This window comes from Strix aluco, chromosome 1 (assembly GCF_031877795.1).
Source record: "Strix aluco isolate bStrAlu1 chromosome 1, bStrAlu1.hap1, whole genome shotgun sequence".
In the NCBI taxonomy this organism is placed as follows: Eukaryota; Metazoa; Chordata; class Aves; order Strigiformes; family Strigidae; genus Strix; species Strix aluco.
The window spans coordinates 105,221,915-105,248,760 of record NC_133931.1 but is presented as its reverse complement, the minus strand read 5'-3'; the positions used below and the strand labels follow the sequence as shown (position 1 = coordinate 105,248,760).

Here is a 26,846-nt window from a genome sequence, read left to right as displayed (position 1 = left end):
CACACACACACACACTCACAGCCTGCAATCTCCCTCCTTCTAAACTCTGCCTCCTGCTCCTTACTTTGCCAGCAAGCAGGAGAGAATATTGTAATCCCCCCCTGCTCTCCCACTATTTCTTCACCACTTCTCCAACCCTCCCCAGGACTGCACATACAATAGGAGTACAGGCAAGCCTCACACTGTGGGCTCATATTCCTCCTCCATTCCTCTCTCCCTGGCACATTCGGATACCTCTGCAGCACCTACAGGATACTACCCTGCATCTGCAAAGTTCTCTCATCACCCTGTCATCCACACAGAAACAGGCTGTTCCCCAATTAGCAGGCATTGATCATTTCAGTATCTGACTGCTGAAATACTGAAAATGAGGCCTAGAAGAATGTGCACAATACAAAGGGATCATCTCTGGACAGCTGAACAAGGTATTCAAACTAAAATGAGTGAAGGACAAAAACAAACGTTCATTATTTTAAGTCTGTATCAAAACTACCACTTGTTTCAAATAAGGGTACAAGAGTAACAAAACAAAATCTTGTAAAAATCTGACAAATTGTACAAGTCAAAATCTCCACTTGACATTTCCACTATTCATTCGTGCAAAAACAACTTCTGGAAAGATTATTTTCAATGAGACTTTCATCCACAGCTCTACAGCCAAAATTCAGGAGGATCGCAAATTTTAAGCAATGAAGTAAATTGACAGGAGTATTCAAGTTGCTGGTAAACATTCCAGTATCTCCTAAACTAGAGTGTAAAATCTTGCCTGATCTGAGCATTTAAAAGACAACCAAACTTATGTACACTAGGTTTTATAACTTTCTTTTCATATATAAAACTTAATACCAATATTTTAAAAAGAAAAAAAAAAGAAAAAGAAAGGACATTAGCATTCTGGCAGACTTGGAACAAACAAAAAACAAAGATCAGACCACATGATAATTATTCCCAGATTTCCAGTGTTCTGGGATCCACATTGTCTATTAATGTATTTTAGGATGTCTTCGCTTTAGTCGTTTTGGTATTTCACACAACACAATCTTAGAACTGTTTAATGAGGTTCTAAATTTAATTCCCTTCTACTCTTTTTGATTTGGATACACCACTCGTCATGACCATTTCTATGTTCTAACTACACACAAGAGCTCGCCTTGAATTTTCCTGACCATGCTGCTGGGTGATACTACAATTCCTAGCAGAAGCAATGACACTGCCACGCAAGAATACACAGTAGTGCAGTACTTGACTGTTGCATAATCTTTGCTCCCACTCAGCTCAGCACAGCTGTTGCCTTCAGGCCCACAGAGGCATGCTGCTTGGATTTGTAGATTGTAATGGGAAGCAGGTGAATACAACACCGCAGTAGATCAAAGTACAACTAGAACAATCCATTCATTAAATCAGTAACATACCGTTACTCCAGATATAATCGGGGCTTTTCCTTCAATTAGTTTATATATTTCTTGAACTGCTTCCTCATCACTCTTGTCTTTAAATCGCTTCTTGGAGAGTTCTTGAAGAGCTTCCTTAAACTGCTCAAAAGTGATAGTTCTGGAAGATTTTCCCCTGTCAAAACACACAGAAATTGAAAGAAATTACAAGAGAGCACAACAAGCATTCCAAGAATAGCAGAATGGTTTCAGTTTACCACAGTGAACAACAGAAAACCACAAAAGAACAGGAAGACCCATGCAGCCCATTTATGGTGTCAAATAAAACATATCCCAGCAACATCACTTGCTTTTTTATGTACATCAGTAGGATAGCACTTTAGAAACTTCTCTTGATGAACATTCAGAAATAAAGAGGAATTAAAGGGACCTGCCCTGCTGTCAGAATGCCTGCAGCTCATCAAATCAAATACAGTCTCATTTGGTTGATCACTTGAAAAGACTGCATGCATAAAAGACAAGAACTGAAGCACCTTAGCTGACTTTTGTTATTTAATTATTTTTACCCCTCTTTGAATAAGGTTATGACATATTCATAGGTCACTATTCATGTATTCACAAGCAAATTAAAAATAATGCTGTTCTGCAAAGCAAACTATTGAAAAGCATTTAAAAGTTTGACATTCCTCTTCTATTAAAGACTGTCAAATTTTGAAGTGACGCATTTAAATTCAGTACCTGTTTTCCTTCTTAGGCCATCACCTTTGTAAAACATTCACAGGTTCATGGAAAACACAATATAGCAGTCTGATAAACTCATAAACCCCCCAGAAATTCAGAGATGAAGACTTGCTGTTGTTTTCACTAATAGGAAGTCCATATTTCCACACTAGTAGATTACTTGCTTAGGTTTACTTCTAGTGGAGAAGATTTTGCTATTGCAGTGTACAGTGCAAAATCTGACAGGTAGAGTGGGAAATTCACACTTTTTATACAGTCATTCCTTGAGATCTTTTACACCCATCAAGCCAAAACGGTTCAAATGATAAAACTCATACTAAGAAACTCAGCATTCACTACAGAGATGTGCTAACCAAAAGGGGATTAATGCAAGTCTGTTTTCTAGCATTTTAAAATCCAGAGATCTGGACAGGCTGAAGCAATGGGCTCAGGCCAACTGTATGAGTTTCAATAAGGCCAAATGCCGGGTGCTGCACTTGGGCCACAACAACCCCCAGCAGCGCTACAGGCTTGGGGAGGAGTGGCTGGAGAGCTGCCAGTCAGAGAGGGACCTGGGGGTGTTGATTGACAGCTGGCTGAACAGGAGCCAGCAGTGTGCCCAGGTGGCCAAGAAGGCCAATGGCATCCTGGCTTGTATCAGCAACAGTGTGGCCAGCAGGGACAGGGAAGTGATCTTACCCCTGTACTCGGCACTGGTGAGGCTGCACCTCGGTTCCTGTGTTCAGTTTTGGGCCCCTCACTACAAAAAGGACATTGAATTACTCGAGCGTGTCCAGAGAAGGGCAACAAAGCTGGTGAAGGGTCTGGAGCACATGTCGTACGAGGAGCGGCTGAGGGAACTGGGGTTGTTTAGTTTGGAGAAGAGGAGGCTGAGGGGAGACCTCATCGCCCTCTACAACTACCTGAAAGGAGGTTGCAGAGAGCTGGGGATGAGTCTAACCAAGTAACAAGCGATAGGACAAGAGGGAATGGCCTCAAGTTGCACCAGGAAAGGTTTAGACTGGATATTAGGAAGTGTTTCTTTACAGAACGGGTTGTTAGGCATTGGAATGGGCTGCCCAGGGAGGTGGTGGAGTCCCCATCCCTGGAGGTGTTTAAGAGTTGGGTTGACATAGCACTGAGGGATATGGTGTAGTTGGGAACTGTCAGTGTCAGGTTAATGGTTGGACTAGATGATCTTCAAGGTCTTTTCCAACCTAGATGATTCTGTGATTCTAAGGTAATGTAGTGGAGTACACACTGTTCCTTTCTTTTCCCTAATACAGAACTATTTTTAGTGCTTCTCATTTTAAAATTCAGGTAGGGGGCCACAGCATTAGTGAGATTACTCACCATTTAAAAGAAAAAAAAAATATTTTCTATTAATTCTATCACACACAAAACATACCTTTTCCTGTATTATTAGATTACAGATTCCCTGATCTATAGAACAAGAATTTATACACCAAAATTTAGCCATATGTTTTCAGCTAAAATATAACAGGTCAAATAAAAAAAATTTCAAAAAGATGTTCTGATACTTACGCAGATGTAACTTTAAATAGTACCATCTTTAATAGCAGATGTTTTCAGTTGCTTACAACATTATGAAACCCTCAAAGTCAAAGAAATATTTGAGAGTCCATGTTACTGGGAAACATGCTACTACATGAGTTTTGTTCACTGCTTAAGCATTTCTTTTTATGCCAATTTAGAGAGCATTTCAAGCAAATGAGAGAAAAACAAAGCCAAAAACCAAAAATCCCCACATCACAAAACATAGACCAGTCCTTCCAACAGTGACAGCTGTTTATACAGAAATAAACAATAGATGCAAGGACAGAGAAATTGGGCACTGGTAACAGAAATCTCAGGCTAGAAAAACTATGCATAGAAATCTAATTTTAATTTAGGCACCGTAAAGAGCCACTTCAAAGAGCAATTAATCTCTCTATGATCAATTTATCTTTGATCTTCTCTTGGACACCTTCAGAGGTCAAATCCCCCTCAGTTGTAGGGGGCCTCCACTAATGAAAGGGGTAAGTGAGATTTCGCAGTTTTAGACATTAACAGTTAGGAAGTGAATCCTATTTCAATTAAACAAACACAAAATGAAATTTTATCCCAGGCTTTTAAAGTAAGGAGAAATTGGTTATTCACAACAAAATTCAACACTAATGCAATCCTTTACATACCATTCATTACTAGTATCCTTTATTTTCAGCACAGCCCAACATGTAGCAAATCCCTACATTCCTCACACTCTCTATTTTAGCCAGAAATAAACTTTACTTGTTTTTTGACCAAACTTTGCTGCTTGCAACTACTTGTCTGCTTTAGGTAAAGCGTATGCTGGAGTATCTCATGGAATTAGCTAGTAAAAGATCATCACGACAGTGGAAATGAAGAATACAATTCAATATTTCATTAATCAGAAAGACACACGGAATAAACTGCAACTAACTACTTGGAATTTGTCCAGGATTCTCATTAATAGGATTAGCATCCCTCTTCTGATGCAATATGTCCAAGAACTTTTAACTAGCTCAAGAGGTCAGGACTTCATTTTGTTTTAACTCTTATGTAGAAAAAGATGGCATTGGCAATCACTGCAAAGCTTCAGCATAACACCACACTAAGGCCCTTGTTCACTACAGACTCACAGGCAAGTCTAAAATACAGACCTTTCAAATGCAATTTTCTGTAGCACGTAGGTTACCTGGAAGTCTCCAAATAGGATTGCTACAATTTAGCTTGGACCATCAGTCACGATCATCACAATAGGGAAGAGAATGACCATTTTCAGCAAAAACTGTTGAAGTTCATGTTGATTCCTTTTACTAACACATGTAGAATTTTTGATTCTTGCACTTATCAAATAGACAAACATGACTTTTTTTTTTTTTCTTCTGTATTAAAAGGAAAAATACATAAATGAGGATGCCAAGAGGAACAAAGAGCATCTTCTAGTCTAAGGTATTGCCATTCCTACCTCTCATATTTGGTCTTTTCCCTGTCACGCTAACATAGGGAAAGGAAATGAGTTTTTTTCCCATCCAACTTAAGGTGTAACCACAAATTGGATACATATATGAGCAATGTAGTATTGCTGCTAGACCCAAAAGAAAATGTGCATCATGGCAGATATTCTTTGCCAGCAAAAAACACTAACTGGAGTAACACTAAAAACAGGATTGGGAGTTAAGGAATTTTTTGAACTATATGCCAAGTAAAAGTTTCCTAGATAAAGCAGCTTTAATTTTTAATTCGTTATCTTTTTCTACACTCCAAAAAACATCCTCTCTCCACCATCCATCTATTACAACATTATCAAACCTATTTGAAAAGCATCATAATTAACTTAAAAATTCTATAGTTGCAAGGTACGCTAAATCTTGTGGAGAACCCTAAGAACATAACTCTTGATTAACTCACATGTTCTGGCACTTTTGGTATGCTATGCATGGTAACTATATGCCATGTGCAGTACCTGTATGCCATGTACCATAGCATCTAAATTACCAAGCAGCAATGCTACAACCCCTCCTGTCTCTAGAGGCAGGTCTCAAAGAGCTCTGAGCAGCTGCTGTCATCGTTACTCATCAGGACAGCATGCTCCTACCCTCTCTTCTATCTGTACATGGGTTGAATGGAGAGGAGACAACAGACTGAGTAGGTAGAAATGACGCAGGCAAAGTCTGCCAACAAACCTACATAGCTCTTGATTTATACACTCAAGCCAAAGGTTCAGCCCCCTCCAGGTCCACAAAAATGCCCTGCAGAGAAGGAATTTGGGGTACTAGTGGATGAAAGTTGGACATGAGCTGGCAATGTGCATTTGCAGCTCAGAGAGCCAACCGTACCCTGGGCTGCATCAAAAGAAGCGTGGCCAGCAGGTCAAGGGAAGTGATTCTGCCCTTCTACTCCTCTCAGGTGAGACCCCACCTGCAGTGCTGCATCCAACTCTGGAGTCCTCAGCACAGGAAAAACATGGACCTCTTGGAGAGTGTCCAGGAGGGCCACAAAAATGATCAGAACAACTGAACACCTCTCCTGTGAGAAAAGGCTGAGAGAGTTGGCATTGTTCGGCCTGGAGAAGAGAAGGCTCCAGGGAGGCCTTATAGCCGCCTTCCAGTACTTAAAGGGGCCTTATAAGAAAGATGGGGACATACTTTTTAATAGGGTCTGTAGCAATGGGACAAGGGGTAATGGTTTTAAACTAAAAGAGGGTAGATTCAGACTAGATATAAGAAGGAATTTTTTTATGATGAGGGTGGTGAAACACTGGAACAGGATGTCCAGAGAGGTGGTAGATTCCCCAGCCCAAAGGTCATGTTGGACAGGTCTTTGAGCAACCTGATCTAGTTGAAGATGTCCCTGCTCATGGCAGAAGGCGGTTTGACTAGATGACCTTTAAAGGTCCTTTCCAAGTCAAAGTATTTTATGAAAAATTGTAATACTATGAAGACTGCATGACACACCACACAAAGCAGTTGTACCCTCAGTTTATTTCCACCATTTTTAATGCCCTGTTCACATTCAGGAAGCCCCTTCCTGACACCAGCTTTTCAGAGGTCATGAAGTTAAACTATAAAAAAAACCCTAAAAAACCCCAAACAAACCAGTTTCTTTCTATTAAGCAATTGCTACAAAGAATCAGCTTCTTTGTGTATATTTGTAACTTGTTTTTAGAAGCTCATTATAAATATCTCGTTTCCATGGGAATAACAAAACAAATATATTAACTTTCATTTTCCAAGTGTTACAAGTTCAAACAACTTGTCTACAATTAAGTATGCCAAGGGTGATCTCTCAGCTATTAACACTCTTCTTTTAGGTTTAGCACTGCAGAGAGTTAATAGAGACCTAGAAAAAAGAAAATACTGTACATTAAAAAAGAAAAGAAAAAAGAAAAAGAAAAAAAATATGATGAATGTAATAGAAGGAATGTGTGAACAGCTACAGAAACATGACACAGTCAGACACTGGAAATGCAAGTTAAAGCTATCTGACCAGAAAATGAGTCAAAATGGAAAACAGTAACAATAGAGGGAAGGTGGGGGAAAAAAGTCTTTTATGAAAACAGGCATCATAAAGTTGTCAACCTCAATGAAAAGAACAAAATATATATAAGAGGGGCTTTAATAAAATACGTTTTTAAAGCCCTGTATTTTGTTATGCCACAAAGAAACCTTTATGTTTAAAAAGGATACATTCTTACATGACATTCTATTTTAAGCTCTGCTTCTTACAACAAACAAATTACTCTAATACATCACCCTTTGGTGAAGGAAACAGTGTATTCATGGTACACTCCTGAAAGTTGCTTGTATCTATGTCTACCTCTGGGAACAGACTGAGCATAGTCAGAAGAATTTTAGGAAGCCTGTCATCACTTCCCCTTCCTTGATGGGTCTCTTCACATGTAACCACCACAGATGGGGAGATTCTAAACTAAAGCTCGAACTCCTCAGTTTGCTCTTGGGAGCTCAAGTTCACATATGTAAAAGCATCAGTTCTGATCCTGGACATCAGCATAGCGAACCTAACCTGTAAAAGACCAAACATTGGCCCAAAGTAGACTGCGGTAGCAAGTGATGCAGTTTTCATTTGCAAATATTACTACTCACAGTGTCCTGTGTTCACAAGATTAGAACAACCGTGTGAAAACTGTTGCAAATTAATACTTCTCTGTCATTTGGACTTGAATACTATGTGGATTAATAGTTGTCTACAATTTTAGCTGAAAAAGCTATACAAATACACTCCACATGCCCAATACACAAAATCCTCCACCAATACTAGAAATCTTTACCTCCATAGCATTACAATTCAGTGTTAATACAGCAAAGTCTCCAACTTAATAGTTTTCTGTCTTAATCTATGAGCTACCAACAGTCATCCCATACTCCCATCCCAAAAGGTCACTTTTCTTTTCAATTTTCTTAGACTGAAGAGGGGAAAGAAGATATAAAAATACTCAGAGAAGTTTCTATTCTTCCTAGCACACCAGAGAGGATTACAGCAGCATACACTAACCAGGACTTTTTGCTGTGGAAGTTGTCATCTACCCACAGAAGTCTAAGGAGCACAGAAAGTGTGACAAGGGTCTGAAGACAGCATAACTAGAGGTGGGAGCCCAACAAATACTTCTGCATAAACTCTCATACAAGTTTTGTTTATAAGGCTTATTTAGTCTAAATTCACCATGGACTTGGGTGTCTCAGTCAACCAAGCAGTCAAGTAAAAATCAACAGCATCATCTCTTGCAAATAGGAACAAACAGGATTTTGGGTACTCGCTATATTTATTCCCTTTCCAAGGCAGTCTCATTCATTCAGAATAGAGAATGAAGGACTGTGATGGCAAGAGAATGCCCAAGTGGCTTGTTTGTCACAGTTTCTGACTTACTGGAACAGTAAGTTTAATTGGACAATTTCTGATTTGCCACTACTGCTCCCACATTCATGTAGGTAACTGATAATCAAATAATAAGAAGCACTCCTGAATTATCAGAATGAATCATTTAAATTATTGAAATTAATCATATAAAGGTCTCATGACAACATTGAGAACAGACCACAAGTCAGACTTTTTACCCCAAGCCCTACAAATGCATATTTCCTAATAACATTCAGACCAGACTTTGAACTGTTTCTACTTTATCTTAGCAAGGAAACAAAAAAAGGGAAATGTGAAGAGCTTCTTCTAAAACAGATGTCATTTTTTCTTTTCTTTTTTTTTTTTTTTTAAAGAGAAATAATAGGTGGATCTTGCTCAACTTGTCCAGATTTTTTTACTTTTTTTTTCCCAAGAGCAATCTGCCATAAAAACTCACTACAGCTGAAACTTTGATTTTCATACAAATCAATTTTTCTAATTTGTCACTTTACAGCGGCAACTTTATGATTATTACTGTGGTATTTCCCAAAGCATTCACTCCTGTTCATTTAGTAGAACTGACATTTATTCTTTTCTTACTACTTATGATAACACAACAAGTCTTCTTGATTGTAGTTTATAAACATAATGTACATTAATAGCAACAGTTAGTGGTATTTGTACTGTACATATTGACAGTAAAGAGGTACCACAGACAAATTCCTTGAAGCAAAAAAGGTGTGTACTGGTCTCTGCAAAATACATCACTCATCTAACAGGTGTGTTCTTTTTTCCAAGAATGCCTGCTCTAATGTTACCAACACAAAGTCAAAGGCTAATCTGTTTAACCAAGAAGCAAATTATGACATGGGGCTGGCAGTTTATTTTTTCCCTTTTGTGGTCTACAATTTTCACTTTCTGCTCTCTTTGGGATACACAGCTCAGCAGTTTTACAGGCCACCAGCCCCACAATTTGCAGTCAAAAAAAAAAAAAAAAAAAAAGTCCCAAACTAAAGCTAGGTCCCTAGGTAGGATAACCAGCCTGCTAGAACCTTACCATCTAATGCAGTATTTAACATATCCTGTGAAGATCTGTTTCTTGTTACATATTAGTCAAGGATGAAATTACAAAATTTAAGCATACAATCCAAAAACCTTACAAATCAAAAAGAGAACACAGTTTCTTGGATAAAACTGAACAATGTATGACTAACCCAAAGCAGACACTTGTGTAAAAATTTGACAAATACAGCTGAAGGGAGAAGCGGAGTTGGGGGAAAGATACTGCAATACAATTCTATCAGGTTCTTTGTGCTGCACTAACAGTTCTAAAGAAAGGTGGCTGTAAAAGAACCAGTTAAGAAGACAAAACCTGAGGTATCACCTTGCATCAGAAACTTCTGCCCAATTAATGGGTAGAACTGGGATACTGAAATCAGACATCTGGGTGTTAATGCAGCAGGAATAAATTGGAAAATTGTTAGGAAAGAAGATATCCTTCCAGAAGATATCCTCAGAAAAATGATCCTAGGAAGAAGATACAACAGAGATCTTCAGCTAAGATAGTGGCCACTTCTGGAACACACACAGCTTTGAGTGCATGGCTATTTACCAAAAGGGGATTCCCTTGATTGAAAGATTAGGGCCGACAAAGACATCCAGATGACCTTCACAATTACTCTATAAATAAAACTTCTAGCATCTTGGCCAAGTCAGATATACGGAGTTGGACTGAATGGCTTCACAACCACAAGGGAATGCCATCATCAGTTTTCTCATCATTCCAGGAGAGCAAAGCAACAAGAGAGGCACAATGCAAAATGCAGTGTAAAATGCTCTCTATATATCACAATAGTCATGGCTTGCAGAAACCCCTCTGGAGTCAGGGAGTGGGCAGCAAGGGTAGAAGAACACACATCATTCACTCGGGAACTGAACCTGGAAGTGCCAGTTTCCCTCCAGGTGCTTTTTGTCTCACTACTGAGCAAGGGTAAAGCAGAGCACGCCTAGTTCATTCTAAGCATTGGAAACTGTGACAGCTTATGAACGGCCATGTTTTGAAAATCTGAAGCAAGAGGACTTCAGCAGCTCACTAAACCAAAGTTGATACCAGGCTTTATTTTAACTGGTATCATACAAAGGAGAGAGATGTTCTGGCTGTCAATCCCCTGGACTCTACACAAAGAATGTAATAACTGTACACACACAATGGATAAAAGATAGCAATTTTATCACAAGCTTATTGCCCTTATCCTTAGAATGCTGTCTGCTTCTGTGAAAGAATCCAATAAATGACGTGCAACTTACAGAGCATGTTGTTCAGTAACAAAGAAATCTATCTTTTGGGTGCATGAAGGACTAGCACTATTTGTCAGCACAACTCAAATGGAAGTTAGACATTAAAGGACATGGCAGAGGTGAGTGACAGCAGCAAAGAAGTTAGCCAAAGTACAGAATGATGTAAGAAATGGACAGCAAAAAAAGAGAGGCTGCAGACAAGTCTTAGACCCAAATGGTAGGGGACAAACTAGCGCTGAAGCGGGAAGACAGTGCCTCAGAATCAGGCTTCTGCAGATATGCTCATTTTTTCTCCAGAGGGTTCAATTTATTTGCTGTTCTCTTTGGTTCTTTCTTGTCATCTTAAGGATATGCACTAGACTGGGCACATACACATAGATCATAAGGGAAGGGAGCAGAAACTGTTAACCACAGTGTAACAACCTAATACAGTTCACAGCTGACAGGTACACTGATGAGCACATCCAAAATATGAAAATCCAAGAGGATGATGTCAGAGTGCTCATTAAGTCAGTCTCCTACCAATAAATGAAAGCAGTTAAGGATAGCTGCAGATTTACTAACAATCCTCAATAGCTAATCATTTCATCTGTCAGTCTTCCCCAGGCTGTGATGAGCTTACTACATAAGCTAGTGATAAGAAGCTATTTTCCTATAATAATGCTTAGCATTTTATCTTTCCAAGGGCTGAAGCAGCTGACACACCCACTACAGTTTCAAAAGCTCTTTCTGCTCTTGAAGTGCAGAGGCTTATAGCAAAAGCATTACAGCTGAACGGTCAGGGCAAAGAACCAACATCACCTGTACTTTTTCTGCCAGTTAAAGTAGTGTACATGAACTCCTTGCCTGATAACCCAGAGAAAGAAAAGTAGGAAACACAAATAAGGTGTCCTAGAGCTCACCAGCAATCCCATATGAGCTGACACATCTCATTCATGTCCCAGGAAAAAAAACCCAGCAGCTAGGTTTATTTTGATTCACTCCCCAGCAGTGTGAAAATACTTGGTTAAAAAGGAGACCAGTCTATGTACAATGAAACAATGTCCAACACAAAACACTGTTAAAAGGAAGCTAGAATACCACCACAAGCCGTGACTGTGGACAAGGCCAATGCTGCACAGCCAAACGTCCTGTAAGCAGAAGTGAATGTATGTGATCCCAAGCAGTTAATCCATAGAAACTATAGAAAATTGTTCGTAAGTATGAAAAGAAAAAGATTCTCAAGGACACCTTTCAGATTCTTAGCTATTTTTCAGGACTTCTGCTATGTTATTAAGCTGAATTCATATAGATACATGACAATCAGAGATAGGAAAAGAGATGTAACCCAATGAACTTCTGTGTTAGTGCCCAGTTCCCTCAGGCTTTGGGTAGCCAGTAACCTTCCTTACTGCCTTCTCTTCACATGCAGTATCTATGTTTTGACTGTGTTAACATTCAGGGAAGACAAGTTCCCTCTTTTGATGAGACCAGTTAACCAAGAACAGGACATAGCATTTTATAGAGGAAAGAAAGATGAAATCTCCAGAGTAGAAATGGAACAGTTACATAAGACAGTGATATTTTTATTAATGAGACTCAGAACAGAAAAGCTCAGTATCTCACTAAGGACTAGATATTGGATGATTATTATACGACACCTTACTCAGACAAAATTCAAACACAACTACAAGAGGTCAAAGAACAATGGCATTATTAAATAGAACTCGACATAGTAAGATCTTAACTCATTAAGTCTAAAGATATTAGAGCTTAAATTATGCTTTCAGTAAGACTGAATTGGACCTTTAAAGCAAACCATTGCACAAGGAACAGAATAATAACTGAATCCAACTCACTCATTATTATGCAACAACAGTGAGGATCCAAGCTTCCTTCTAGCAACATATAATCCAAAAGTTCTTCCCAGTTTTTCCTTAAAGTAACAGTCTTAAAAAGCCTTTTATGTGTTGCTAACTTTCTTAGAATCTTTCTTGTTTTCCTCCTGGGATCTTGTGTTGTTTCAGCAAAAAGCCTAGCTCCGTATCTCTACAATGTCTAATATTATGAGGGTTTTTTAATTCCCATGCAGGATCTTTATAGCTACCAAAATGGCCATTTCAGCTACGTTGGGCCAATCCACCTCAGAGTGGCATGCAAGCTGGTGGCAAGGCAAAGGGTTTGTATTGCGGGGACATGTTTTTAAAATCACTATGAAGATCAAGTAAAACTACAAATGCAAGCTGAACATTTTATTGCTTGTTCCTATAGGGAAAGATGTCTGGAACACTCTGTTCCAGTGAGGCCTCTAACAAAACTCCCATCCTAATTCAGAAATTACACCATTCAGTACAAAGAAAAAAGTCTCTGACTGAAGACAAGAAAAATGAAGGGAAAGGGATGGAAAAAGCAACCTTTAATTCACATAGAGTATACTTACTCTATTATTCAGGCACTGCAGCTGTTTGTTAATGATACTGCCAAGAAACAGCAAGTTTACTCATATTTCGTGGCCAAGAAATTTAGAAGGCACTAGCTGATAGTTGAGGTACCCAGGTCCCCTCCAGCACCAGGACATTCCCCTCTACCCTCCAAGTAAATATCTCCAGTTAGAGACTGGTTTGTGGGTTTTTTGAGAGAAAAGTGTAATACCATTTAACACTACACTTAGCAAGTGTCTTTGCATAGCTATTTCTGAAACATAATTTAAACATTAAATAACATGGCTTGATGTATCTGTGGACTGTAATAGCAGCTCATTGCTTCCAAAAATGCTACTATGGAAGCCAGACCATCAGTCTCATCTAATCCAAGGTGGGACTTCACTTTACAGTTTAATAACACAGAATTGAAAAATAATAGATTTTTATCACTGTCCTAATAAGAAAATGCCATTGTCAGATGGTTTTACAACAGCAAGATTCCAGCCCCAATTCCAACAGGGTTGGAATTTTTTCCACGTCAAATTACACATAAGCATGGAAGCAATTTCTGAACCCAGTGACAGCTCAGTGATAGTGAACTCTCCTGAGAGGTCAGATATATTCAGGTACATAAAAAAGTGTGTGTATGTGGGAGGTGTTGTTTTAGAGATCCTGAAGACAGGGAGAAAACATGGATGTACATATATCTGCTAACATTTTCTGCTGGCAATATGAGAAGATGGCAGCATTAAAAATAGACAGCTGGTGGTAACTGAGAGTGCAAGCTCAGTCTATGGGAATCATTGACCGTGGATGGAGATAGAAAGGTGTGAAATCAAGAATGACACACCAAGTGAAAGAAGAGAAACTAACTACAGTGACAGCCCATATCCAGAGGTCACATGCAGAGAATCCCACAAGACATCTGTCATAACCAATGGCCAAGGACCAAATCACAATCTTCAAGAAGGGAGACTCCAGACTGCAGGTACGCACACAGCAGAATTATCACAAGTTCTCTTTCAAGCAAAACAAGATATAACCTAAATAACAAAGAAACTGCACATGCCTCCCCTTCTGGAAGATTGCCTTTCCACAGGACAGAGAAAATTGATGGTCACAGGAAAGCTCTGAGTATGCAGATGGTCTGCAGTCTTCCCATTCTATGTGTATCCCTTGTATGAGAGATTGAATCTGTGTTAAAACAGCAATATTCACAATATCCAGCTCCCCATATCCCTCTTATCTTCATGTCTTCTGAAATAGCAGTTAGAGCCTTAAAATTAGTAATGCAATTGTCTGCATTGTCAGCAGTTATTCCCATTTGACAAAACAAAAAGCAAGACAGAAGAACAGGCAGACTGGCCAAAAGAGTCTCTCAGGTTACAATGAGAGTAGGAGAATATTTGAAGAGATATCCATCTGAAGAGAACTGTACTATTTTAAAAAAGAAAAACAGGAAACCTATAGTTGTTTGATGTGCAAAATGTTTCTCCTCATCTTTGCCCACAAGTAAAAAAAGCACACACACAGGAAAAAAAAAAATTGCACCAATATGAGATGTATCCAATTGACATTTCAACAATTTAAATCACGTTCTTGCTTTGGGTATAGCATTGTTCAACCAGCTACAAACTTGCAGAAACATCAAGTTACTTCCACCAGGAACAAAGTGAGTTAGATCACTTAAAAACTGAATGCACAGAAAAATTTGTGAAAAAAGTATTTTCCTATCATTCAGAAAAAAATGGGGGGGAAAAATAAAACCACAGGAGACAGGAAACAAAACGGGAAATCTAAGAGTCCAAGCTAATTCTTGTTGATATGAAAAATTAGGAAGCAAGCTGAATTTAAACAAGCATTAAGAACTTTAAAATGTCCAGTCCTGCATTTTTTAAATCTTCTTCACATAACAAAACAAACAAAAAGCCAAAGGTACTCCAGATATCAAATCCAAGTTTTCAGAAATATCTCTGAATTTGCTCTTGTTCTTATTTGGTAGACATCATTCATTCCTATTCACATTATATACAAGTCATCTAGAACACTATGCATGTAAATGAAGGTTTTAAGCAACAAAGAGTTTTAATTGGTGAACACGGTATTTTTGAAAACCACATATGCAAAACTGCTACCTACTCAGAAATTATGTTGAAAATTAATTCTCTAAGGTGGGGTGTTCAAGAGAATGTCAGAAGACAAATTCTATGTCAAGAGCACAGTTTTGCTCAGTTTACCTTTCACAACAGCTTAGATATGTCCTTACCACAGTGAATGAATAGGGGAACAACAAACACATTGAATTCTTCTCATGGCACATAATAAAATGCTTTCAAGTTAAGCTGAAACTGAAGTATAGTGAAAAACAGCTCAATAAAAACAAACAGGACAGATTTTTCAGAGCTGATGCTGCAATCAGGTGACAAGAAAACAAAACCAAGCAAACCAACATGACAAGCAACCAAAGCTTAAACGAAGCATAAACGAAGGCTGCTTCCATTCAGACCAAAGAATAAGTGTAGGACAATTGTCAAGTCAACAGGATCCTTATTTAAACACAGTGCTTTAATTTTTCGTATGGACCCAAAGAAGCTAATTTAGCTTTGATTGGTCTGTCTTCATACATAGGATACATTCTTGAAACAAACTCTGCTGCAACATTACCATAAAGCAATGATGCACGTTCTATTACAGAAGTTACTTCTCCCTGCTCACTCAAGCATCAATGTAATTTCCAGAAAAATCTTACTGTTCTTTTGCAGAACAGACACTGAAATAACCTCCATGAGAATGTACAGAGTGATGAGCAGTTTCTAATTACTGAAAAGAGCAAGACTTTTCATGTAGAAGCTGAAAAGGCTCACATTCTTCTAACACTTGTAGCTGGTCTCAAAACATTATTGCTCATGCGTGCCATAGAGATATACATAAATTAAGAGGTAAATACTTGCTTTTCTGTTATCCATGCCTATCAAGTACCAGTTCTGGACTGTTTCCCTCCTTATTAATTTCTCTGGAAGCAAATTTATCTTTCCTACAGAAAGAGAATTGGGGCTAGGGGTAGCTGTCAATGCAGACAGGAAATCTTCAGGCTAAATTATACAGTAGCAAAAGCTATATAACACTTGTATATGAGAAAGGTGGTGCTTCATTTCTTCTACAGATCCACAAGTCTAAAGACTTGTATGCTACTGCCAATGCAGAGAATATTCTTTAATAAGTTCCTCTGCTATGCCTGTATCATTTTTCCTTCCCATATCTTGTGGAGATATGCACCTTTGCACAGCTTAGGGAAAAAATAGGTAATGCATTTGCCTACTTTGTATATTTCAAGAGCCATCTCTATGCACTTCCCATCCCAACATGAAGTGGACAAGACAGCCATCAATCTGAATGAAGATTCTCCTACTAATCATAACAAGGAACATCTGCAGAAAGTGCAATATACCTTGCAAGGAGTAAGTGCAGGCCCTTTAGCTCTGAGACCTAAACAACTGAAAGCAGGCAAAGCAGAGATTGAAGAGAAAAAAATAGAGGGTTTGCAAACCACAGAGTTCTACCTATTTCCTGATAAAAAATCTAAGCTAAAGTTAAGAATCCTAAGATAACTCTACCAGAGAAAGTCTGCCAAACAAGTAGTTACAACAAAGCCACATCCAGCTTCAGAAATAAGCCATCTTGATCTTGAGACAGTCCTCCTTGGGGTAAGAGAGACTGATCCTTTCTCTGTGTCCCAAGAGGGAAACATATCTTACCAGTGGAATTCTCAGTTGTACCACAGAATCTGAGGAACAGTCCATGCCAATGATGTCTTGGCACTTTGTGAAAGCTATAAACAGTGACCAAATTCTCTACAGGAATCTACCTCCTCCCCTGGATTAAATGTTTGTTTATCAGTCTTTACAGTGATGACTCATGTGCATCTGAAACCAATCCAAAAGAAAGGCAGAAAATTATGACAGTTAACACCAATACAGGTATTCTCTCATTTACATCACTTTTCTCTCAATTCAAAACACTGGATGTATTTAAAAGATCCAAAAGTCTACAATAAATGGAGGTTTACCCACATAGTTTTCTATCTTGCGTACATCATTGTCATGAACCAAAATGACAAGGAACGATTGGGAAGCCTCCAAGATGTTGTAATGAATTGTGAAAGCAGAGAGGAGACTATGAAAGAACAAGTGTACATTCTTTTGGAAATCTGTGACTTATTTAGATCAACAGCTACTGAAGGAAGGTATCAAGCCAGTGCTGAGAAAGATTCCAACAATTTTGGAGATGTTTAACATAACTTCAGTGACTGAACTAAGGAAGCAGCTAGAGTTACTGAACTGTTAGGGAAATTTCTACCTAATTTAGCCTATCCCTTACACCTGCTGCAAAATCTATCAGGGCACAGGACCCCCCTTGCATGCCAGGATGAAACTGAAGCTGTCCTTAGATGAGTCCAGTTGAACAACGTTGCTGTGATCAGATACCACTGAATAGCTAATAGCATTTAATAAGCTCAAAATACCTTAGAAGCTTTTCCTTCCAAAACAAAAACAAAACAAAACAAAAAAAAATAACTCTCACAACATAAGAAGCCATAGCAAACATCAGAAACCTTCCTGAAGAGGAATACAAATTCCCTTTCCATGCATCTCTTTTTCGTTCCCTGTCAGGTCACAACTCTCCAACTTTTGAATACAAACTGCTAAATATGTGCTGCCCTCTTGACTTTTGCTTTGTACAAGGGCACTTTCTGTTTTATTTCCAAACAGGAATTATTACATTCTTACAGTAGCAATATCTAGCAGCTCTTAGTAACTCAGGAAAAAAAGATGTGAAGTCTTATTTCCTGAATGTAAGTAACCATCTCAATTCTGAAGCTGACATTTTCTTCAAAGCCACTGATTTTACCAGCTGAAGCAAGAAAGCCAAGTATTGCTCCAAACTGTCATTTGCTGACAATATGTTATTTTGGTGCAAGGATATTCATTATAGTAATATCCATTTTCACAATGTTTGGTACAGAAGGGTAAGTTTTTTAAATTGTGGCCAGTTAATGGTGCAATTAGTATTAGAATTCTGTGCTCTTATTCCAGTGTGTATGTCAGAAGAGTGTCTTACCTACCAGATTCTTATATACTCATTTATTTGTGATATAAAATCTTCTGAATGCAGACTGTTGATGAATTTCCATGGGAACTAATTCAACATCTGGTCTCTCACACTCCATTAGCACTGCCTGTAGGGTAGATTGCTGTTCATAAGCAAGTTGAGTATATCCTCATAGCCTATAAAGCGAAACTGCAAACTGACTCTTGCAAAAAAACAGGATGACATAAAAACAACAGATTAAGACAATACTCTGTACATATACACTGTTAAATTCTATGCGCTTCACAGCATATACCAGCCTGTGCAGGTCTACTGTGGAAACCCCCCATAACAAGCAATGGACAAACACCTTTGCAGGGTTACATGCTGGTCGTTTTTACCACAGAATCTCTATATTAGGTATGTTTATACAAGTAGTTAATTTAAAACTAGCTTAAGTACTCGATGCATGTATTTATAGTTGAGTTAACTTCCCACATAAGGATAGCAAAACCAGGAGGTTCGCTCAACAGAAACTCGTTCAGGCCAATGCTCTGCTTCAATTACTAAACAAAGTCTGATAGGGTAGAACATAACCAAAGCAAGCTTTATGCACCACTAAACACCTTATCCTAAACGATAGGTCGAAGCAGCCCTGTGAGACCAGAGCTACAAAAACTAGTATGTCTTCGTGCCTTTCTACCCTGCAGCAGAGGTAGCGTGTCCATCCCTTTAGAGGCATCAGAAGTCAAATCCTCTCACTATTCAAAGCCCTCAAAAGCCTCACAGATTTTCAAATGGAGCTCAATGCAGACAACAAGCAGAAATGTTGGTCAGAATTCTTCTGAGTACATGTAAATCAGGAACACTTAACGTGTTCCATCTTCTTAAACAGCATGACAATTAACTCCACAACACTGTTGAAAGGTTAGTCAATACTATAACTCCTTTAAAAATCACTATGTATGTTGGAGAAGCTGTGCTGTTCAGTAAATGACTTCTTCCAAGATTAAGAGATTACACTTGCAGCAAGCACATATAGGAATCTAATCAGCACTTGGCATAAATTATTTGGATAACTGTCTCCAGTAAGTACATCTTGTCATCTTCTTTATCTCAAGGCTCTGACAAATGGAATTGAAACACTCCCAAAAAGTGCAAATGTCACGGTAGATAACATCACATCAGAGTCCCTAACATTAAAGAAATCCAGTTCCCTATGTGTAGCCCTTAAGTCTGATAGCTGTTATATACCTTTACTGTTTATCTCAGGTGACTGTCACGTCACTGTCCATCTATGTCCATCACTATGCCTTTCACAGATTAATACTTAAAGATGTAGAACTAGAAATTAGGGAAGCCAATGACTGGGTGGCACAGTGTAGCACCTAAAGGGGAATAAAAGGAACAATCTTCCAAGCATGCAGGAGATACTGTTTTGCTGGTCACAGAGCACAGGACTAAATCAGAAAAGGAATTATTAAAATCAGACAAACTGTTCAAAATGGCCAATGTTGATTGAAGTTGCAGTCAGCTGGATTTGCAGGTCAAACTCAAAACCAGACTGTTAAATCAGCAAGAGACGTTCATCTTATAGGTACATCAGGAGGAAAACCAAACAGCTTCTTTGACTTCTCAGTAGCCTTTCTATAGCTTTCTTCATCTGGCTAGAGGAGACCCAATAAGCCACAGTGTGCTGTCTTGACAAAAGAGAAGATCAAGCTAGTTCTGTGCATTTTAGTTCAACAGCTTTTCCAGCTACGTCATCCACTTCAGCATAATGTAAAGCTCTCCCATTACTCTCATCTGAGGTGAAGTGATGAAAGAAAAGCAACCTGTCTGGAAGAGGAAACCAGAGTTCCAGCTTTTCTGTAAAAGTAAGGAAATAATTTTTGTTTATTCTCACTATAAAAGCTTGGAAAACAAATCATGCTATTTGTGCTGTCTTAATAAAGGATAAAGTGCTGGAACATATGACAATGTATTGGTCTTCACAAGGAATTACTGAACTGAATACTCTTCATTGTTCATTTTAAACCAGTACCAAGACTACTGGGAGCAAAAAACATTTAATCAGATTATAGTCATTACTCTCAGATTTACATTCACACCACTCATTATCTTTAATTATTAGCACAAGAAAATGTCCTAAACGCAAATCACAGACAGCTCACCACCATGTTCATCCAACACCTATTTCCAATACAGTGCTTGAAAAGTATCAAAATTCTTTATATTTGGATATACACAAGAATATCACCTAATAGAGTGGATATCAACTACCATATGGGGTATACATTTTCTTTCATCATAGCTACATTTCAGTACCTTCTCCTACTGTCTTCTTATATTTGAAAGCTATCTCTCAACTTACAAAGCACCTCAGATAAAAAATGTAAGACCCTATAAATGACAAATTACTCCCTTTTTCTTCCTTTGTCTATTATAGGCTCTTTTAAGAATATGAACTTACCTGCTCATTTCTTTTGCTAAAAAAACCACACCACCAAAAAAAAAAAACCCACTTGAAGCCTTCTCCCTAGACACCCCCTTGCAAAGTGTAAACACTAATCAATGCATACTGCTCACAAAGGTGCAAAACCTTCTGTGGACACCATGCCAAATGAGAACAGTATGACACATGCTAATTTACCCACAAGAGCACAGTGATCTCTACTTGGACTACAAGTGCCCCAGGAATCTGTTTCCATCCAGCATCCATCACTAGAAAAAAATTTAAATAGCTTAAATTTGGAAGAAAGGTTACTACCTGTTTCAGATTGAGACACAGGAAGACTGACCATTAAAAGTATCAAAATAGGGTTCATTATGTTCCCCCAGTGCCACCAACTAGCTTGGCATGCAGCAGTAGTAGCTGCTATACACAGGGAAGCAACTGGACAGAATGGTAAAGAGTGCAGTCACCGTTTTTCATCTATCCCATACCACAGAGCCTTGTTCTTGCAGAAGTGAACACACAACACCTTCTTGTGAAATACAGACTGCACATGATGAGTAAGAGCTGCCCCCTCTCCTCAGTAGCCTCCTGTATTACTCCCACACTGCTCTGCATCAGGTAAATTCTCCATTCTCAGCACTGTCAGTTCCATTCAGAAGCTTAACAAACACCACCCCACACTGAATAACAAACACCTCAAATATATCATGAAGCAGACAAATCCAGGGTTAATTGGTACTGCACTGGGAATTGTAATGAGTGTATCTGGAGATCTTGTGTAACTGAGTTAGATTCCAAACAATAAGCACAGACCTATCCTATTTTCTCATACTGATTTTTCAGTAACGAACTATCATTACGTTACAGTATCACTGGATATCTGTTGTTAGCTGAAAGAAAAAGAACATATCCTTGTACACAGTTTTATGATGATATAAAAGCTATCAGTTGCATCTTTTAAATAGCATTAAAAAATACAGCCTCTGAAAGCACAACAACCGCTCCTCTCATTAGCTTACTTTCTTTTTTTAAACAATATTTGCAACTGAAGGGCATAGAATAAAGACCCAAGACATCTGGGCAATGAAGCAAGTGCTGTCATGCATCATGAGAGTCACAGCCTGGTGCCAAAGATCACCACTATTCTGCAGCTGCTGGTGCCCATGATCACAAATGGCACTAAGTGGTACAATGCTCTGCTGTATCAGCAGAGACAAAGAGATGAACAGGTCCACAGCACTAACTCCTATTCACCAGACGATAATGGCTTACGCTTTGCTTTAGAGTCTTGTACTTTTATGTATACTGAAGGAGCACTCCAAAAAGCTCTTTTCTTTTCTAAGCATCCTATGAAGCTTGTGCTACAATCATGAAAATAGGGTAATAGCGTAAGACTAAAAAGATTCCCCACACTTTCAGGACTCTTCCATCCAGAACAAATTTGAGGCAAAGAAGAAGAAAGATGATTCAGTGCTGATAAGGTCATGCATGTTCTTCATCTTCTGTCAGCACTCATTGCCATCCTTTTTACGAAGCACACAGTTTAAAACACCAAGCTAATGCCAAGCGCATTCACCTGGCACAATGCAACAGGCTGGACAACCAGAGCAGTGCAGCACCACACAGTTGGAGCTGCGCTGCTCCCATTTCTGCAGCTAGCACAGCGCGTGGCAAGCTCTCGTTAGCTGTGCACCCTGTGGCTTTGCACAGAACACGGCACCATTCCCAAAAAGGATCTCCACAACCAATTACTGGAAAGTAAATGCAGCATGAAAAGCTACTGGACATCAGGAATATCATACATTCAAAACAGACGTGAAGTGCATGGGTTTTACAATGAACTCCCATCTCCACTGAAACAATTTGCCTGAAGATATTTTCCACTCTTACCATCCCTGACAAAGATTCAGCTTTGGTTTAATGCTGTTCCACAGCTTAAGCAGAAACTTACTGGCCTGATGCAAAACACTGCAGTCAGGTTTTCTGGGGGTTTCTGCCTGAATTACTAACGTACAGATAGTACAGAAACATTCCCTTCCTACCTTAGGTATTGTGTCTTTTTAGCAACCAGTGGATCAAAGGAAGTACTGGAGGCAAACATTACCTAACAAAATGGCAGACTGTGAGCATTACTCCCTCCCACCCGTTTGGTTCTTTTGTTGTCTTTGTTTTTTTAAACAATCATCTTTTCTCAAGTGATAAATTAAATCAGTGATATTAACACTCTGATGGGAGACCTGCAAAAAAAGTGGTGCTGGCTATTCAGGATACGATGCTGCTATTCAGAGGAACCAGTAGCTCAGTAACGATACTTCTGTGTAGAAAAGCAGCAGTGCGCTGGGAGGGCTTGCACTGCTGAAAATGCTAGTGATAGGCAGTAGCTAAGGTGCTAGTATTACTCCTTACCAGAAGGGTGAACGTTTTAGCCATGGTCTTCCTGGATACACTCTGTCAACTGTCATCATCCTTCCCCAATTCCTCACAGAAACTGGATGCCTCTCTGTATTTGCTCCTTCAACCATGAAACTCTAGTATCTAACAGCATTTCTTCCTAGAAAACGTTGCCATAGAGATTTGTTTATGTATTTAAAATGTTCTGGGAGCCTTCAGAATCAGCACCAATGCTGTCAGCATTCTTAGCAAGATTTTAAAAATTATTTATTTCCTAGTAACATCCAGAACCTTTGTAACGAAAGAGAACCTAAAACTGACTATGAAATGGAAAAAAGGGAAAGCTTTTCCTTTTGGAGGGATTATACCAAGACTCCACACCAAAAGGCCTTCTTATTTTTAATTCACAGCAATACATGCATATGCATTAAAAAAACCTGCAGAAAGTCAGGAACAGAAATCAAGCTTCAAAGAAAAGTCTGGATTTCGTTCATGCTTCCGCAGTTTAGCGTGCACACAGACACACACACACACAAAAGAAAGTGATAAGCAAGTCCACTTCAATAAAGCCAGAAAGTAGTTAACACCATTTTAATTAATCAGGGTGATGACTTTCAGAGGAGTGGTTTCCAGTAACACCACTTGGGTGTTTTAACACTGCAAGTCCTAACTATATATAGCACCTAAAACTTCTCATCCAACTAGTAGACCAGCCAGAGCTAGACCAACGAACATTAAGAAGTTGCCTTGTATGTGGACATCACTGCCAGGAACAATTTCAAATCAGTAAGTTAAACCTGCCTGGCCCAGACCTAGCTCCGTCAAAATAAGACCATGTAGTGTCCAGCCTTAAGGGGCAGATGACACGTTGCACACTCAGCATTTACAACTGATCCTTTCTTTTCCTCCTCTGTAATATTAGCCCCAGGCTCCAGCTCCCAAGCATTTCAAGACTCCAAGCAACTATAAATCACGGGATCTAGGAGCCTGATTAACATGGCCTTCCACAAACTTGAAAGCTATATGCCAACACTTAGCGCTTAGGGATATGGTGTAGCTGGAAACTGTCAGTGCTAGGTTAACGGTTGGACTAGATGATCTTCAAGGTCCTTTCCAACCTAGATGATTCTGTGATTTACTGATTCTGTGAACACTGCTCTGAGGGAGAGTTTTACATTCCTATTGGTAGTGAAGACGAAAACGAATAGGGAAGACTGCACAGACTGTGAGAGACAACTTGTAAAAACAGGTCCTGAAAGAAACAGGTCTGCGAGAAACAAGGACTGAGAAAAACAGACTGAGAAAGAGATAAAGGATAGCGGGGGGAGTGGAGGCCCTCCAAGCTAAGGAACGTCTCAAACACTCACAAGCAATGAAGGCGTTGGAATGGGCTGCCCAGGGAGGTGGTGGAGTCCCCATCCCTGGAGGTGTTTAAGAGTCGGGTCGACATAGCGCTGAGGGATATGGTGTAGCTGGGAACTGTCAGTGCTAGGTTAACGGTTGGACTAGATGATCTTCAAGGTCCTTTCCAACCTAGATGATTCTGTGAAACTATAGTCATGGGGTGGATGGTGTGGAGGTCGAAGCTGATAAGGCTGCCCGAATAACACAGTATGCAGCTGGAGGAAGGAGCCCTGTGGAGACAGGACGGTTCTGCTCTGGTGCACCTGGTCAAATTTCAAGGGCCATGAAATGCCGGTGAAAGACCTTTGCTTCATTATGTATGAAATGCATATTAAAGTTAACACCCTGAATATGCTAACGAAGACTAACAATATCATGTTAATTACATCATCCCATGAAACACCTTACCCCGCCCCATACATGGGATACATAGGTATGTGGGTTGACCTAGGGGATGGACCCAAGGAAAGTGTGTATAAATAGAGGGGGGGGCAAGGGTGGGGAGGGTCCTGAGACTGCAGTGAAGTGAAGAAGATGGATACCTGCTGGAACCCTCACTGGCAGGATCAAGGCAGGAACCCAGACCGGTTATCTCTATTCCTCTATTATCTCCATCTCCCTCCTTTCCTTCTTCCCCTTTTCCTTTACTACCATTAAGAAATGCAAGGCATACTGTATTGCTTACCACAACTCACTATATACTTAGCCAATTACTGTGTATCCAATTAGTACATTGTGGGAAGTTAATAAATGTGTGGACTTTGAGACTTGTCTCACCGTTGTCCACTCCGTTGGGGATTTGCGAATCTGAGTCACTTGTCTCCCTCGTCTGAGTGGGACATGACATATGCTCATATTTGCTTTTTTTAAGCTAGAGTGTTGGTGAATCCTTCTTCAACTTAAAGTTACAACCAGTCTTTAATGAGACTTGTTCCGATTCACTTGTAAAATAGTCCTCTTAAACTTCTAGATAATGAGCAGAACACAAGAACTGGTGTCTCCCAAGTCAACCACTGTTTTTGGAAAAAAAAAAAAAAAAAAACCCAAAAAAAAAAAACAAAAACAAAAAATACCCAACCAAAAGTGGAAGGAAGATGAAAATTTGCAGTAAATGGTGCATGTTTCCATTTACCAGCATCACATCTTAAGTGGACCACATCTTAATTCTTTTAGTAGCTTTATACACATAGGCAGATTAAATATAGCTTAATTACAACATTTATCATCTATCAATATTCTTTATGAGATGGATGATTTCTAGTTCATGTCCTTATTTTTAGGAGTCAAACAACATACATGCAGACACACACACTTTCTTCCTATAAAAATTCCCCTCTAACTTCAGAACAGCAAGTTAATTTCTATGGTCTATACATAAACATTTTTCCTTTCCCTGCCACAGTCATGGTATACTGTAACCAGCCCCCCAACCATCTTGGTGGCACTGCACTGGGCTTGTTCTAGTGTCTCAGTCTCTTTCTTGCACAGGGGAGCCCCAGACTGGGCACAGCACTCCTGATACAGTCTCACAAGCACCAAACAGAACGGTGTACTGGGTCTGGCTGAGCCGCAATCGGTTCTCCCCTAGAGCAGCCCTTACGGTGCTGTGTTTTATGTTGGGAGCCAGCAGGGTGTTGACAGCACACTGGTGTTGTGGCTACTGCTGAGTAGTGCTTACACAGCACCAAGGCTCCTTCCAACATTTTCCCCCCACAGTGGGACGGGGTGGGCAAGATCTTGGGAGGGGACACAACCAGGACAGCTGACCCGAACTGACCAAAGGGATATTCCATTCCATATGACGTCTGCTCAGTATAAAGCTGGGAGAAAGGAGGGAGGGGGCAGGGTCACCCTTGGTCCTCCGAGGCAACCACTACGTGTATCAGAGCCCTGCTTCCTGAGAAGGCCCGACATCGCCTGTTACTGGGAAGTAGAGAATAAATCTGTTTTCTTTTTGCTTCTGCGCGCGGACCTTTGCTTCGCTTTGCTTATATTAAAACTGCTTTTGCTTTACCCACAAGGGTTGGCTTTTTTCCTATCTTATTTTCTTTCCCCTCTTTGCCCTGTTAAGAAAAAAGGGGGAAGGGAGGGGGAAGTGATAGAGCGACTTGGTGGGTACCTGGCATTTAGCCAAGGTCAAACCACCACAAACAGCAAGATCACTTCCCCAGACCTGCTGCCTACACATTTACTCATGCAGCTCTGGATGCGCCTACCCTTCCTGCCTACCACAACTCACTCGCTGCAAGGACTGCTGTGGACTCACGTCCAACTGGGTGCCCACCACGACCTCCACAGCTGCTTCCTAGACTG

The 26,846-nt window shown here is 39.6% G+C and overlaps 1 protein-coding gene across 3 annotated transcripts in view; it reads right to left on the bottom strand.

The window, feature by feature from the left end:
- The window catches only part of TPPP (tubulin polymerization promoting protein), a 104,863-nt gene that overhangs the window by 23,568 nt on the left and 54,449 nt on the right, over nt 1-26,846 (bottom strand). For all 3 annotated transcript variants that reach the window (XR_012623919.1, XM_074830168.1, XM_074830159.1), the window contains exon 3: nt 1,413-1,566. Coding sequence is in view for 2 of the 3 variants with exons in the window: in XM_074830168.1 (XP_074686269.1) it covers nt 1,413-1,566 (154 nt within the window). In the remaining variant the exon portion in view is untranslated. The remainder of the gene's footprint in view (nt 1-1,412; nt 1,567-26,846) is intronic.